Raw genomic sequence first — 17,216 nt, forward strand, 5'->3', positions numbered from 1 at the left:
GCTCAACTACTGTACTGGGGCTACCACCACTGCTGCTGCTGCTGTTATTACTACTACTGCTGCTACTGCTGCTGCTGGCACTGGTGCCCGCAGCAAGCTCTTGGTCCGGTCCGGTCTGGTGATTTCTTACTAGCTGATGTGGATGATTCTGCTGCTGCTGTTGCTGCTGTGGTTGGTGTTGATGATGATGCGGATGATATTGCGGCTGCTGCTGTTCCATCTGGCTGCTGACTTTCATGCGGTTGGCAAGCATATCGTCAATCAGTGCGTCGGGCTGCAACGGCTGACATTTGGCGGGCAGGGACCGTCACTCGCTCTTCGCCTTGTCGGCCTCGGCCGCATCACCTTGGCTCTCGGAGGCGGTGGCGCCGGTGCTGCTGCTGCTGCTAGTCGAACCGGACTTTGCTGCTTCTGCCCGGGCCGGTTCGTCCGCCGATTTCGCAGCGGTGGCAGCAGCGGCTGCCCGCTTCCGCACGTCCGAACCGTCGGTCGGTGTGTCCTCGTCCTCGTCGGAGTAGTTGGTCGGCTTCTCGCCCGGCTTCAGCAGCCGCCCAACGAGATAATACTTTTCTGCAGCACACCCAAGCAAAAATACAAGACAAGGTTATTGTAGAGTTTGGTTTACCGAATACAGTTTGAGCATGGTGGTGGCGGCGGCGGTACTTACCCTTGAACTGCATCTCCCACTCGCGCATCGATTCCATCTCGTGCGAGTTGAGATCGCTCAGGTCGTCGTACTCGTCGCTGACCGAGCTGGTGATTTGGAATGTGGCCAGCCCGCGGGATGCATCCCGCCCGCCGAACGCTGCGTATGTGCCCCCTGCGCGAAAACGGAGAGATTGCGGGGTTATTTTATATGTTCTTTTTAACGTTTGCTTTTCCACACTACTGCATCGCACTCTGAACCGAATCCAGTTTCCAGCTGTGTGTTTATTGATTGGTTGTAAGTGTGGCGCCAGGCTACGACTACGCCCCTGCCTCGAAGCTCGTTCTCGCTGCAACGCAAGCATAAAGTTAATTCGATGCATGCATTTAATGTCTCCTCCAATTTCCATTTTATGTGTAATATGTGATCAAGAAAACAGAAATGTGTGTGTATGCATTTCTGTTTTCTTGATTTACACACACACACAATTCGCATGCGGTCGAGAAGACGGCGAGGATGAAGAATTGATTTCTGTTCTTCCTGCAGGTGTACTTTTCTTTTCCCCTCCAATGCAAAAATCAATCCGCAGCCGAATGTGTGGCAGACGTTTGAGGGGGGGGGGAGGGGGTGCAAATTTGGACACCCGACAGTCGAATTGAATCTTGCTTTGGTACGTAATTGGTCGACCAGGCGGGCCAGGAAGGCTAGCGCAAAACCACGTCACGATTACGCGTCCTGCGAGCATGACACAGCAAAAAGCGAGCGCCAGTGAAACCGAAAACCCCGGTCCCGAAATTGAAAATTACCTCCGACTGCCTACCGACACCGTGTGTGCGTGTTCTGGTGGGGCATTTAGATCGAATAAAATCTTATCATTGTTTTTGCCTATCGCCATTGGACCGCCGACTGTCTGAGTGTCTGAGTGCGATCGTCGCCATGCGAAGGCACGCGAATGCTTTGCAGTTGCCAATGTCACGGCCATCATCATCGTTAGTTGGGAGGTCGGACTTCAATGATCTTGCACTATGACCCCAACCATACGTGGGGCTTTTTTTGTTTTCTTTTGTGATGCAACGAAGACAGGGGTTCTTTGGTTCAAAAGCAAACTGGAACAAGACCCTCACACTAGTGATGGGAAAAATGAAGTTTTTGTCGGAATCGATTCCGGCTAGCTCCGCAGTTTTCTGGAATCGATTCCGGATAGTAGGTTCGGAATCAGTTTTCGGAATCGATTCCGGAATCGGCTCCGGAATCGGAATCGACTCCGGAATCGGCTCCAGAATTGATTCCAGAATCGGCTCCGGAATAGGAATCGGTTCCGGAATCGACTCCGGAATCGGCTCCGGAATCGGAATCGGTTCCGGAATCGAAGTCTGCTCTCGAATCGGAGATGGCTCATAAATTAGAATCGGCTACCAAACGGAGTCAGTTTCGGCATCGCCATAAAAAAGGCGTTTGAGTCCAATCATATCGTATTGATAACCGCAAAAATCCAAATTTACTTGTAAAAGATCCATTCACATGGAAATTCCCGGACTGATTTCGCTCCGGAGTCAACACCGGAATCGGCTCCGGAATCGGCTCCGGAATCGATTCCGGAATCGGCTTCGGAATCGGCTTCGGAATCGGAATCGATTCCAGCATCGGAATCGGCTCCGGAATTGATTCCGAACACGGAATCGGAATCGGGTAGGTCCGATTCCGAGCTCCCACCACTACCTCACACTCTACGGTTTGACTAAAGAAAAAAAAAGTAGAGGTGATATCTGTGCTCGCTCAAACACTTCATCTTGTTGTCTCGATAAACCGACCGGCATGATAAGTCGGCCGACAATCAGTGACTTCGTTTTTAGATAACAGCTACCAACAAGACGTTAGAGTATTGCACCAGCCAGTGAGTTCGTTTTCTCCGTATTAATGTATGTGTGTGTGTGTTTAAGTGTTGCTGCGATTATTTCCCCCCCGCTTTTTGCACGCTTTTCTAGCCACAAAACAGTTTTGTGCTAAAATTAATAAACAAAATAAGTATTGGCAAATGTTAGCTGAGCCCGTGTGTGTGTGTGTGTGTGGAGCGAATCAGTGCCACACTTGCATAACCAATCGTCGACACGCAAGGTTCTCCTGACCACACTACCGCACACCCCTTCGTACAGCGTGTTTTGGCGGTACACATCATCCCGCAGGGTTTCCTTTGCTGATAATAAAAAATATTACCCCGGCCAGCCCTCATACCCACCATCCCTGCTGGAAGTGGTTGGGGCTGCGGTGGTGCAGGTGTTTCTCCGACCGGTGATGTAAAGTTGTGGGCCCGATGGGGCGGGTGAGTTGACAAAACGGACAAACTTCTGTCGCTCCACCGGTGGCTGTTGTGTAGTGGTGGTGCCGAATGCCTTGAGTTGCGATATAATGCGCATTACAATGCATTTTTTTGGTTTACACTGTTGCGTTGGTATAGATGCGATTGTCGTTCTTTTCTTGGGACGCAAATTGATTATAAATACCGGAATTTTGGAAAGAATTGATTGGATGAAGGAGGATAAAACGCTGAACTGAAGAGGAAGATCAACGATCGCACACGGACTAATGCCGGCGGCTGTCAATCATTGGGCCGCGCCACTGTCCTCGTGAATGGTTCAAAAGGTGCTTACTTAGTCCACCGAATGGTTCAAGAGTATTTACTTAGTCCACCTGGTACGTTTGGTCGAAAAGGGAATCGGAATTATGTTTCACACAATGAACATTGGAGCCTCATCATTCCTTGGTTCCAATTTGGAGCCTTCAGATCGCTTGTTTCAGTTTCTAGCATCAAAGTATTGTCAAATCTCCAATCCAACCACATAAACAAAAGTTAATAATTGCAATTACATATGTGAGCACTAGGGTTGAGTTTTATGAATTCTTCGTTGATATTCATTCATATGAATCTTAAAGAGTGATCTCGAATCGAATATCCAAAGATTCACGAATTTCAAAAGATTCGTGATTCTCTCTCTCCAAGGATTCATGTATCTCTATTAAGATGTATGTATCTCCAGGGATTCATGAATCTTTAGAGATGTATGATTTTCAAAATATTGAATCTGCCCAATCCCACCTAAAACTTGCCCGTTGTGGGTTCAAGTCTCGCATGGACCGTCTCACCGTAGCAAAACAAACTATCCAGCTGCGTGGTACTTTCCAAGAAGCCTCGAAAGCATGCATAGGCTGGTATGACAACGTAGATTGTTACGCAAAGAAGAATAATAAAAAGCTATTTATTTAGAGATTTATGAATCCCTAGCAGTTCGTTATTCTTTCGTTATATAAGAATCTTTTGAGATTCCAGAAACTTGCGAGATTCCAGAATCTTTCAAGATTCATGAATCTTTCGAGATTTATGAATCTTTTGAAATTTATGAATCTTTTGAGATGTAAGAATCTTTGAAGATTCATTAATCTTTGAGAATCATGTATCTTTCCAAATGAGATTAAGATTCATGGTATCATTCCAAAGATTCAATCAGATTCATGAATCAGATTTACCCAACACTAGTGTTGGGTTTTATGAATCCTTCGTTTAGATTCATACATATGAATCTTCGGAGATGAGTGATCCGAATCTCGAATCGAATCTCCAAAGATTCAAAAATCTCTAGAGATTTATGAATTTCTGAAGATTCGTGAATCTCCAAAGATGCATGATTCTCTCTGTCCAAGGAATGTCATAAGATTCATGTATCTTCCAAGATTCATGTATTGACATTATTGAATTTGCTTGATCCCATATACTGTGGAACAGTGATCAACTCGCATGACCTAACAACATGCTCGTTGTGGATTCAAACCTTGCATGAACTGTTTCCCTGTAGCAAAACAAACTATCCGACTGTGTTGTATATGCCAAGAAGTCTAGAAAGCCTGTGTAGGGCTGGCATGACCACGTAGGTTGTTACGTCAAGCAGAGGAATAATAAGAACCTCAAGTTCTATGAATCTTTGGAGATTTATGAATCTTTCCAACAGAGATTCCGATTCATTGAATCATTTCAAAGATTGATTCAGATTCGTTAATCTTAGCCAGATTTGCCCAACACTAGTGAAGCACGACTTCTGTTAATCCTTCTGCTTCTAATCCTTGTGTCCATCAAACCAACAATAGCAACAACAAAAAAGCTCTCCTTGATTTTAACCAACATGAACACCGAAGAAGCATTTCGAAAAAAAAAAAGAAACGCGACCTTGGCTGTGGCTAACGTTAGCCCTCTTCTCCCTCCCTTTGCTGTCCTTCGTTTGCACGGACCTTCTACAAAAAAAAAAGAAGACCCAACACATTCTGCTCCAACATTCATGAGCTGCCGAACCGAGTGTCGTCGCGACGGGCGCGCGCAAATGCGATGCAAATGTGGCACCGGTGCCGACTCGGAAATCGGACCCCCCGCTCCCTGTCCCTGCTGCTGCGCACTTACCTGGCCCGTAGAAAGCCTTGCCCTTCGTCACGTCGTACACGTTGCCGTTGACGGCGGTCAGCACCCGGCCGTCCGGCTGCGTGCCGTCGTACTGCTTCAGCTCGGCCAGCGTAAAGTCGCGCCGGAGCCTTGGCAGCTCGGGCGGCGGCGGCGGCAGCGTGGCCGGCGGCTGGCGTGTCTTGCTGATCTTGTACAGCAGAAACGAGATGATGCAGACCAGGGCGAGGTTCACCGGGCTGCTGACGATCTCGTACACGATGTCGGACAGCAGAGACCCGCCCACCGTCGCTCCCTCGCCTCCGTCCTGCTGCTGCTGCTGCTCGTCCTGCATGGTGGTGTCGGGGCTTCGGCTGTGGCGAAGCAACAGTTATTGCGGTTACTGCCGGCTGGTGGGTTGATCGGAATGCGTTGCGGGGGAAGCTGGCTGCTGCTGGTGGCCACCGCTTTCGGGCTGCAGGCACAGAGAAGAGAGAGATAGAGTGACAGAGATAGAGCGATGTTGATTGGTGTGTTTCGGCGTTCGGTGGGGCTGGGTGGCCTTAAAGGGTCAACTGGAAATTTTCACTCGAGCTCTCGCGACCGTCTACTGGACCGTACTGACTCGCGGTGGCTGTTTAGACGGACCGCGCACCGGTTGGGCGATTGTGGCGATTCACGCACCACTGAACACTCAACACACATACATACACATACACACTCACACACACACACTTGAGCAATTGTGTGGCGATTTGATAGCGACCCAAAAGGGCACTCGAAGCCGCGCAACTGTCCGCGGCCGCGTGTGTTTGTGTGGTTCGGTGCGTACGCAAGCGGGCGCGCAAGCGAGACAGGGACAGTGTGACGGTTGCGTGCGTTTCGAGTGCCGCTGTCCTTCTCCGTTTGTGTCGCTGCGCTCTCGCTCACTCACACACGCCCGCAAAAGCGTGCCGCCCCGTTTTGATGCCCGAGCTTGTGCCGTTACGTCAAAACGCGAAAACTCGAAGCGGCGCAAGGAAATGACACATCGCGAGACGCAAATAAAAGGGTGTGAGATGTGTAGAGGAGGGGGGGGGGGGCAAATTCAACAACGCAACAGACACAACAACAACAACAACAACACCGTTGCGTTCCCTTGTGCGGGAATATTGCTGCTGCAGGAGAAAATCGCCACAGCGCGCCGCGATGCAACCGGCGGCCGTTTGCGCCCAAGGAACGAAGGGAGCAATAAAAAAAAAAAAAGACGAGTCAACTCTCCGGGCACGGAATCCGAGATGCACCTCCGGAATGTGCCCCGTATGCTGGTTTTTGTTGATGGTGTTTGTCGCTTTTTGATTCTCTCTACACCGCCGTACAGGCAGAAACACACGCGCGGAAGCAGTGTGTGTGCCGGAAGTGTTTTCGAGTGCTGCCTTCCCTTACCCTACACCGTATTTTAGTGCATATGTATATATGTATGTGTGTATGATTGTATGTGGCTGTACGTAATATGTTTTCTGGCTCACTCTTTCGCTTCCTGCTTGGCTGAGCCCACGAGCCCCTTCCTTGCGGGAGGGTATCTTCCGGGGTCGGGATAAAACAGTGTAAAAGCTGTTGCCGCTGCTAGTTCCTGCTGGAAAATTACGCGTCAAAATCGCGTACGCACTGCACCCGCTTCTACAATACACACACACACACACACCACCTATCAACTTTGGGGAATGACACACGCGGATCGCAGTATACACACGCACACGCCTTGCTGGTAGCACGGACGGGAAGCAATTGTTGGCCGCTCGCTGTGCAGTCTGTACACACGATTCGTTGCGCCTCGCTGCCGTAAGCGTATACAAACGCACACACACACACTCACACAACTAGCGACTCGCCACGGTGGTCGCTCTATTCGGTCGCCCGGAAAGCGACGTTAGGCGATTGTTTCCATCGAGGTGCGGAAAAATGTAGTTTGGCAGAGGTAGCAATTGCGGTGGATATATTTCAAACTATTTCCGACGAATATTTTGTGGTCCAATAGCAGCAGTGTGGCCCAAAATAGCTATTTCATCAAGCCTTTGTTGAAAGATCGGCCCGTCTCGCTGTGCAAGTTTGCACAGCGGGAATCGAATTCACCATCGAAAGCTCTAAAGCTTTCCCGGTAAAGCTAGCCCACGATTGCCCACCAGATGGCAGTGCAGCGCGGGGAGAACTTTTCAACAGTTCAACTTAAGCCCGGGTTACAGCTCGAGTTAAATTGAACGTGAAATTTGGTGTTTTTTTGCTATAGAAATGACGGGGCCAAATTTTTGTTAACATTTTTGATGACTATCATATATGAAGCCATAGCCCCCAGGGAAGTGCTACTGAATATAAACAAACTAAAAGATGATGGCATAAACATACTAAACAAACTAAAAGATGGGATAGCGAATCGATGCCTTGTGATTGGAATCTCGTCGTCATATACCCCATATACAAGAAGGGAGATAGGTTGGACTGGAACAACTACAGGGGTATCACAGTGTTGAATTCTTCAGTATCGTCTTGTCCATCACGTTGAAGAAAAGAAACTATCAAAGAGGATTCCGAAACGGACTCATTCTGAGTCGTCCGGCGTGGTCCAGAATCGTCCGGAGTCGCATGGAGTCGTTCTGAGTCGGCAGGAGTCGACAACTCCGACTCCGGGCGACACCGACTCCAGATGACTCCGAACGATTCCGATTCCGGGCAGAACTAGTGGTTCCAATATAACCGGAGTCAGAAGCTGGAGTTGGATCGGAATCGTGGGTGCGCTACAAAGCGCATATCACAAGTTCACACTGCCTCTAATCGCCGCTTTACCGATGAGAGCGCAGAAGATGACTCTCGAGTAGTGATGGGAAAAATGAAGTTTTTGTCGGAATCGATTCCGGCTAGCTCCGCAGTTTTCTGGAATCGATTCCGGATAGTAGGTTCGGAATCAGTTTTCGGAATCGATTCCGGAATCGGCTCCGGAATCGGAATCGACTCCGGAATCGGCTCCAGAATTGATTCCAGAATCGGCTCCGGAATAGGAATCGGTTCCGGAATCGACTCCGGAATCGGCTCCGGAATCGGAATCGACTCCGGAATCGGCTCCGGAATCGGAATCGGTTCCGGAATCGAAGTCTGCTCTCGAATCGGAGATGGCTCATAAATTAGAATCGGCTACCAAACGGAGTCAGTTTCGGCATCGCCATAAAAAAGGCGTTTGAGTCCAATCATATCGTATTGATAACCGCAAAAATCCAAATTTACTTGTAAAAGATCCATTCACATGGAAATTCCCGGACTGATTTCGCTCCGGAGTCAACACCGGAATCGGCTCCGGAGCCAACTCCGGAATCGGCTCCGGAATCGGCTCCGGAATCGGCTCCGGAATCGACTCCGGAATCGATTCCGGAATCGGCTTCGGAATCGGCTTCGGAATCGGAATCGATTCCAGCATCGGAATCGGCTCCGGAATTGATTCCGAACACGGAATCGGAATCGGGTAGGTCCGATTCCGAGCTCCCACCACTACCTCACACTCTACGGTTTGACTAAAGAAAAAAAAAAGTAGAGGTGATATCTGTGCTCGCTCAAACACTTCATCTTGTTGTCTCGATAAACCGACCGGCATGATAAGTCGGCCGACAATCAGTGACTTCGTTTTTAGATAACAGCTACCAACAAGACGTTAGAGTATTGCACCAGCCAGTGAGTTCGTTTTCTCCGTATTAATGTATGTGTGTGTGTGTTTAAGTGTTGCTGCGATTATTTCCCCCCCGCTTTTTGCACGCTTTTCTAGCCACAAAACAGTTTTGTGCTAAAATTAATAAACAAAATAAGTATTGGCAAATGTTAGCTGAGCCCGTGTGTGTGTGTGTGTGTGGAGCGAATCAGTGCCACACTTGCATAACCAATCGTCGACACGCAAGGTTCTCCTGACCACACTACCGCACACCCCTTCGTACAGCGTGTTTTGGCGGTACACATCATCCCGCAGGGTTTCCTTTGCTGATAATAAAAAATATTACCCCGGCCAGCCCTCATACCCACCATCCCTGCTGGAAGTGGTTGGGGCTGCGGTGGTGCAGGTGTTTCTCCGACCGGTGATGTAAAGTTGTGGGCCCGATGGGGCGGGTGAGTTGACAAAACGGACAAACTTCTGTCGCTCCACCGGTGGCTGTTGTGTAGTGGTGGTGCCGAATGCCTTGAGTTGCGATATAATGCGCATTACAATGCATTTTTTTGGTTTACACTGTTGCGTTGGTATAGATGCGATTGTCGTTCTTTTCTTGGGACGCAAATTGATTATAAATACCGGAATTTTGGAAAGAATTGATTGGATGAAGGAGGATAAAACGCTGAACTGAAGAGGAAGATCAACGATCGCACACGGACTAATGCCGGCGGCTGTCAATCATTGGGCCGCGCCACTGTCCTCGTGAATGGTTCAAAAGGTGCTTACTTAGTCCACCGAATGGTTCAAGAGTATTTACTTAGTCCACCTGGTACGTTTGGTCGAAAAGGGAATCGGAATTATGTTTCACACAATGAACATTGGAGCCTCATCATTCCTTGGTTCCAATTTGGAGCCTTCAGATCGCTTGTTTCAGTTTCTAGCATCAAAGTATTGTCAAATCTCCAATCCAACCACACAAACAAAAGTTAATAATTGCAATTACATATGTGAGCACTAGGGTTGAGTTTTATGAATTCTTCGTTGATATTCATTCATATGAATTGTGGAAGCGATAACAAGACCTTTGTATAGCGTGGATTTGAAATTATATTTAATTTAATTGATTCAAAATTATTCACACTTTTTTACAATTTGGATCTTCACACTTTGATTAATAAATCGCTTCTGTTGCACATGCCCTTATTTGGTCAAGATTTCTCGCGCGCTCTCCCGATTCCCGATCCTCGACCGTTGACCTGGCACACGAACCCTGACCGCTTAGAACGATTGTTCTCTCTCTCTCTCGCCCGATCGTCTATCCTGCTCGCGTTTTATAGCAGTGGTGATCGATTGCGCTCAGATCGATTAACGCACCTCTGTTTATCCCAACCTTTGCACTGTTTATATTTTGGCGTGTCAACATTCCCCCCCACGTGAATCCATGCGGTTTGGATTCACCAGTTGATAAAGACGCGACAATCAACCTACTGTGTTTTGCCGTTCCCACTATCAGTCTTTGCATCATCAATTTCTTCCTCTCTATCAACTTCTGCATCGATCCTCGCTAGTTTTACGACCGGGCGTTTTAACATTTTCCCGTGCGCTGTTCTCACCATCGCCTGCCTGACTCTACCGTCACATCCAGGAAACACTTTTTCTACAACAGCTCGTGGCCATTCCTTTCGAGCTCCTTCCGTCACGAAGACCAACGCGCCCACTTTCAACTGTTCGCCTTCTTTTTGCCACTTGGCTCGCCCATGAAGAGTCGGGACGTATTCTTTGAGCCATCTGTCCCAAAAGTGGCTGGTGAGTTCTGTAGCTCGGCAATAGCTGTTCCTTAGAGCTTCCGCCGGGTGTGGTACAATGGTTACCATCTCCTTTCTTCCTACCGACGATCCTAAAAGGAAATGGTTTGGTGTCAATGCTTCCGAGTCGGAGAGCGTTTGTGGCATGTATGTGAGGGGGCGCGAATTAATCAGGCTCTCTGAGTCTGCAAGAACTGTGAGTAGAATTTCGTCATTTAATTTTCCCCTATCGTCAAACGCATTCAATGCTTCTTTGACACTCCTCACCATTCGCTCCCATACTCCGCCCATGTGTGGTGCTGAAGGTGGATTGAATCGCCACGTAGTGTGTGCGTCGGTAAAGGTGTCGGCTAGGGAGTACTTATTGTCTGCTATTTGTTTTTGTAGCTCGTTGTTAGCGCCGACGAAATTCGTGCCGTTATCGGAAAATATTTCGGTGGGAGGACCCCTTCGACTCACAAACCGACGAATTGCCATGATGCACGCTACTGTAGACAAGCTGTGTGCGACTTCTAAATGCAATGCTCGTGTAACGAGGCAAGTAAACACAGCTACGTATCGTTTTTCTCGCCGTCTTGCGTTGACCACCTCTATTGGCCCCAGGTAGTCGATGCCTACTGCACTAAACGGACGAATGTGGGCGGTAAGTCTCGCTTCTGGGAGTGGTGCCATTCTAGGTATGCTCGGCTGACATTTTCTTATTTTGCAGCGTTGACAGTTTTTCATTGTCCTGGAGACACACGAACGCAGGTGTTGTATGTAGTACCGCTGCCTAATCTCATTCACAACCGTTTCGCTATTGGCATGCCCGAACCTGCGGTGATAATCGTTAATGATCAGTTCCGTCACGGCGTGACTTTTCGAGAGTATGATCGGATAACGTGCGTTGAGATCTATCTGCTTTGCTTTGCATATTCGGCTATTCACGCGTAGAACTCCGTGTGCGTCTTTAAAAGGCGTGAGCGAGAACAGGGGGTTGTTTTTCTCCAGTTCGGTTGCGGCATCCTGTTTTAGGTCTGGCTGGCTGATCTCTAGCTTTTGCATTTCCGCATGATATGCGTCTTCTTGAGTAAGCTTCCATATCACTATCTCAGCCTTCTCAAACTCTTCGGAGCTCAGGGGTAAGTTTTCGTACGAAACAGATTTTAGAATATGAGCTTGCTGTTTTTTAGTGGCCTTTAACGTTAACACCGGAAGACCTACACGTTTTCGTCTACAATTTGATATAAACCGGTACAGAATCGCTACTGTCCGCACAAACACGCTCCATTTAGAAAATCGTTCAGGTTTTAGGCTAAAACTCTCTATTTCTGTGTGCATCATTACATGTCCGCGACGCTCTTCCGTTGTGTTGTCGATAGGTTTCTGTGGTGGCCAAGCCTTTTCTGGTTTGTGCAAGAACGATGGTCCAAGTAACCACATTCCGTTTGGCTGAATGTCTGTTTCTTTGCACCATTTAGTTAAGCAGTCTGCCGGATTTTCTTTCGTGGGAACATGCCTCCAGTTGTGCAGTTCGGTTAGCGTCAGTATTTCGCCAACTCGGCAAGCTACAAATTGTTTAAACTCCCGCGTGGGGGAACGGATCCAGGACAAGACAACTTCAGAGTCTGTATGTATGAATTTGTGACGAATATGTAACTCCAAATTTTCGCTCACTGCTTGCATTAGTCTTGCCCCTAGCAATGCTGCTTCGAGCTCCATGCGCGGTATAGACAAATGTTTTAATGGTGCTACACGACTTCTCGCCATCACCAAACAGCAATTAATCTCGCTATCCGTTGCCATGCGGAGGTAGGCTGCACATCCATACCCAAGTTCACTCGCATCGGTGAACACATGAAGTTGAATGCTATTGTAGTCAACCACCGATGCTTTCGAGAAGTACCATCGAGGAATTTCCAACCTTTCGATACCCGGTAGTAGGTTAACCCATCGTTGCCATTTAAGATGTTCTGAGTCGCTCAACTCAGCATCCCAGTCCAGTCCGGACCGCCATAAGTCTTGCATTAGGATTCGGCCATGGATCAGTGCTGGGGCTAGAAGGCCTAGAGGATCGAATAAGCTCATCACAATGCGCAGTACAATTCGCTTTGTCGGCCTCTTTTCTCCTACCGCATAAGGTTTCAGAGCATCTTGCCAATTTGCAGCAAATCTTATTACGTCGGTTGACGTGTCCCAGGTGAGACCTAGAACTCTCGGAAATTGTTCTTTTTGTTCCAGTTCTATCGCCTTGTGTTGGATTCTGTTAGCTTTTTCCAGACCTACAAGGGCTGTTGACTCGTTACTCATCCAATTGCGCATATTAAAACCGGCTTTGGTATGTATAAAGTGGACTTGTCGTGCTCTTGCATTTGCTTCTTCTACGGTGTCGCAGCTATCAAAATAATCATCCATGTAGGTTTTCTGCTTGATTGCAGCAGCAGCTTCTGGGTACGTCTCTTTGTATTGGTCAGCATTCACGTGCATAACGTACTGAGCAGAACACGGTGAGCAAGTTGCGCCAAACGTAGCGACATCCATGATGTATGTTTTGGGACTTTCGCTCGGATCGAATCGAAAAAGAAATCGTTGAGAGTGTGTGTCGGGCTTTCTTATCCGTATTTGATGGAACATCTTTTCAATATCACCTCCAAAGGCGACACGTCTCTGTCTGAATTTGCACAGCACTCCAGGAAGCTAAACTAGTAAGTCTGGGCCTTTCAGCAGCTTTGAATTCAGAGATACCCCGTTTACTTTAGCAGCTGCATCCCACACTAGTCTTTTCTTCTCCGGTTTGCGAGGGTGGCCAACGACGTTTATTGGTAAGTACCATGCACGACCAGGAGGGGCTTCAAGCACCTCCTCGTTAGATGCTTCATGCGCAAATCCCTTCTCCACGTACATTCTTATCTGATTATGGACTTCTTCTTTTAGGGGTATATCTTTTTCCAGCTTGCGTTCTAATGCCAATAGACGTTTCTTAGCCATAGGAAGGCTATCTGGGAAACATACCTCATCTTCTGCCCACAATAAGCCGGTAGTGAAACGCTCAGCATGCTGTTCGGTTGTAGTCTGTAGAAGATTATTGGCACGGTTTACTTCTACTGATTCTGGAACATTGACACTGAAGGAAGAAATGCCCGTACCTTCGAGAGTGAAATACTAGCGTAGCATTTCATGAGTCGTCTGATCAGCGTTTACATTGCTGCTCTCGGCTGAACTATCTTCCGCAACTGCTGCGATGTTCTGCGCGATGTTCACTTCAAGTAGCCCTTGTCGATCCATACTGTTCGGATGTTGCACAGTTTCATCTACACTCGATATTCTTTCGTGACGGTGGACCGGGAATGGCGTTGCTGCTGTCGATCCGTCGATGCTTTTTGGACCATAAATCGACCAGCCTAGTAGACTTCGCACAGCAATTGGTTGACCTTCCTGGCCCGATCGCACTTCCAGTGGCTTCATCAGCGACACGTCTTGCAGCCCAATCAGCAGTTGAGGTACTGCGTTACGATACTGTATCGCCGGAAGTTCCTGGAAGTAATTCAAATTCAATATCAGTGAAGTGTCAATTGACTGAGTCGGTAAACTTAGCTGATTTATGGTGTGAGCGGCCGCTATAGAGTAGCGCCGCTCACCGCCCCTGGCCGATATCTCCAGCTGCACACGTTGCGATGATTCCTCTCTCCTGCAGTAATTGCCAGTCCAGCACAGCTCTAGAGGATCACGAACACCTTCAAGTCCTAACTGTTGGGCTAGCGACGTTTCCACCAGTGTCAGAGAAGATCCTTCATCCAAGAAAGCATACGTGTCGATACTGCGTTGGCCATGATAAACAGTCACCGGAACTATTCGAAATAGCGTCGTCGTCGATTTCTCTACGTGAGCATAACACTGCGCACTTGACGTGGAAGCGGATGGTTCTTGATGGAGCAGTGTATGATGCCGAATACCGCATCCCACCACTCTACAGACGAACGTAGATTTGCATGGTCTCGTTCCATGACTGCCCAGGCAATTCGCGCAAAGTTGCAACCTACTGACTGTAGCATGACGATCTGTAACCGTCATGGCTCTGAAGACTCCACATTGACGGACGCGATGCATTGGATCTTCACATACATAGCACTTCACACTCGTTCGCGATGGTGTAGCTTGCGCATGATGAGAATTTTGGCCGTTCGTGTTTACTCTACTTGCGGATTCAACCGCATTGGACACGTGCAGGAAGGAATGACCTCGAATGTTTCTTGGTGGCGCACGAAGAGCTTCTACATTAGCAGGCACTGTTAATTCACAACAGTCTTCAGTCAGCTCTTCCATGAAAGCGCAGAATTCCTTTAGCGTTGGTTTAACGAAGTTCCTTTTGAATCGCACCCACTCCAAGGCTCTGTTGGCCGGCAGTTTTCTTACCAGTTCTTCCAGCAGTTCCGGATTAGAGAAATGATCTTCCATTTCGTTGGCCGTCAAATGATCGCATAACTTTTGGACTGCTATACCAAAGGATATCAATTGGTCCAAGCGCTCTGGTTTCGGGTTCTCGATTTGCCGTGCCTGCTCGATCAATTCTTTTACTAAAAGTCCTGGTCGTCCATACAACTGCTTCAGCAACTTCATGACCTGGGGGGCTGCATCTGGAGAGGTGAACTTGGATTCCACCACTTCTCTTGCTGGTCCGGTAAGCGCTTCTTCAAGCCGGATGATGTTTTCGACCGAAGTAAAACCACACGCCTCGGTTGACCGATTGTAGTAGCTATAGAACACAGGCCACTGTTTTATCGAACCGGAAAACGCTGGTAGCTTTCTACCCCACAATCGCCTCGCACTCTCACGTTCTTCCGCGGTACTTGTGCAGGGGTTAGGAAATACTTTTCGCTTATGGTCACTGGTTAACCAATCAACGACTTGTGATGTTTCACTAACGCTGCGGCCACTTCTCTTGCCAACACTGCCATCCTCAATCTGTTGCTTCATCGCTTCGTAATCCGAATTCAATTTCGCGATTCTTTTACTCATTTCAGTTTGAAGCGCTTCGACTTCCAACCTTCGCTCTTTAGCTAAACGTTCTAGCTTCAGTGTCGTTGCCACAGAGCTTTTACTTCTGCGAGAAACGTGCGATGCACTATCCTTTTGGTTGGGGTTTATTTCGCATCGAGAGCTAAAACCTTCGATCAGACTGGGCGCCATTCTGTTCTTTTCCACATGCGCCGTATTTGTCGGCGCAGTACCCGTTTCGCTCCTAACGCTTCGCTGAGCCATAACTATGTCCGGAGTTGCGACTAAGGACACTTTTGATGAGGCTAACTTTTGGTCCGCTGGTTTCTGCTGCAAAGGTACTTCTACGGGTTTCTCTAAACGGGTTTTGGATGTATCGCCATCCTGAGATTGGGCCTTCCCACGAGTAGCCCTACTAGGTTTGCCACTCATCTCGTGGCCTTTCACCTTGGCTGCCTCGTCCTTTTCGCCGCTTTCACACCGTTCACACACCCACTTCACGTACTTCACCTCCTTGGAAACACCAGCGCAATCGAAGTGCCACCACTTAGAGCACGCGTCACATCGCACCATATCCGATACCGCGTTTTCGCGGTCACAACCGACACAGTCGAACTTTGGCTTCGGCATTTTTCTGCGTTGAACACTTTCACGAACTTTTAATTTGGTTGATATTAAAAGAAAAACTTTTAAATTGTAAAAAAGCTTGTGGAAGCGATAACAAGACCTTTGTATAGCGTGGATTTGAAATTATATTTATTTTAATTGATTCAAAATTATTCACACTTTTTTACAATTTGGATCTTCACACTTTGATTAATAAATCGCTTCTGTTGCACATGCCCTTATTTGGTCAAGATTTCTCGCGCGCTCTCCCGATTCCCGATCCTCGACCGTTGACCTGGCACACGAACCCTGACCGCTTAGAACGATTGTTCTCTCTCTCTCTCGCCCGATCGTCTATCCTGCTCGCGTTTTATAGCAGTGGTGATCGATTGCGCTCAGATCGATTAACGCACCTCTGTTTATCCCAACCTTTGCACTGTTTATATTTTGGCGTGTCAACATGAATCTTAAAGAGTGATCTCGAATCGAATATCCAAAGATTCACGAATTTCAAAAGATTCGTGATTCTCTCTCTCCAAGGATTCATGTATCTCTATTAAGATGTATGTATCTCCAGGGATTCATGAATCTTTAGAGATGTATGATTTTCAAAATATTGAATCTGCCCAATCCCACCTAAAACTTGCCCGTTGTGGGTTCAAGTCTCGCATGGACCGTCTCACCGTAGCAAAACAAACTATCCAGCTGCGTGGTACTTTCCAAGAAGCCTCGAAAGCATGCATAGGCTGGTATGACAACGTAGATTGTTACGCAAAGAAGAATAATAAAAAGCTATTTATTTAGAGATTTATGAATCCCTAGCAGTTCGTTATTCTTTCGTTATATAAGAATCTTTTGAGATTCCAGAAACTTGCGAGATTCCAGAATCTTTCAAGATTCATGAATCTTTCGAGATTTATGAATCTTTTGAAATTTATGAATCTTTTGAGATGTAAGAATCTTTGAAGATTCATTAATCTTTGAGAATCATGTATCTTTCCAAATGAGATTAAGATTCATGGTATCTGTTGGCACGAAAACAAACTAAGAAAAACAAACAACAGGCTGTCACCGAGTGACAGCGAGAACCGAGCTAGATAG

At 47.6% G+C, this 17,216-nt stretch overlaps 2 protein-coding genes across 5 annotated transcripts in view; both read right to left on the reverse strand.

The window, feature by feature from the left end:
* Positions 1–276: 276 nt before the first annotated feature.
* Positions 277–17,216, reverse strand: part of LOC120906846 (membrane-associated progesterone receptor component 1-like) — a 28,568-nt gene continuing 11,628 nt past the window's right edge. For 2 of the 4 annotated variants that reach the window (XM_040318932.1, XM_040318931.1), the window contains exons 3-5: positions 5,091–5,541; positions 668–820; positions 310–570 (exon numbers count right to left, since the gene is read on the reverse strand). In XM_040318932.1, the coding sequence (XP_040174866.1) occupies positions 387–570; positions 668–820; positions 5,091–5,541 (788 nt within the window). In that variant the 3' untranslated portion in view covers positions 310–386. Of the gene's footprint in view, positions 571–667; positions 821–5,090; positions 6,247–6,574; positions 6,966–17,216 lie in introns of those variants that run through there. The other 2 variants (XM_040318934.1, XM_040318933.1) reach the window with 2 other exon arrangements.
* LOC120906844 lies at positions 12,716–17,085 on the reverse strand. Its single transcript, XM_040318922.1, has 2 exons — positions 13,661–17,085; positions 12,716–13,586 (listed from the first exon to the last, which is right to left on the reverse strand). Exon 1 carries the CDS (start codon positions 16,137–16,139, stop codon positions 13,677–13,679), a length of 2,463 nt encoding a protein of 820 aa, XP_040174856.1. The 5' UTR covers positions 16,140–17,085; the 3' UTR covers positions 12,716–13,586; positions 13,661–13,676.

The sequence above is a fragment of the Anopheles arabiensis genome, chromosome X (genome assembly GCF_016920715.1).
Source record: "Anopheles arabiensis isolate DONGOLA chromosome X, AaraD3, whole genome shotgun sequence".
Classification (NCBI taxonomy): Eukaryota; Metazoa; Arthropoda; class Insecta; order Diptera; family Culicidae; genus Anopheles; species Anopheles arabiensis.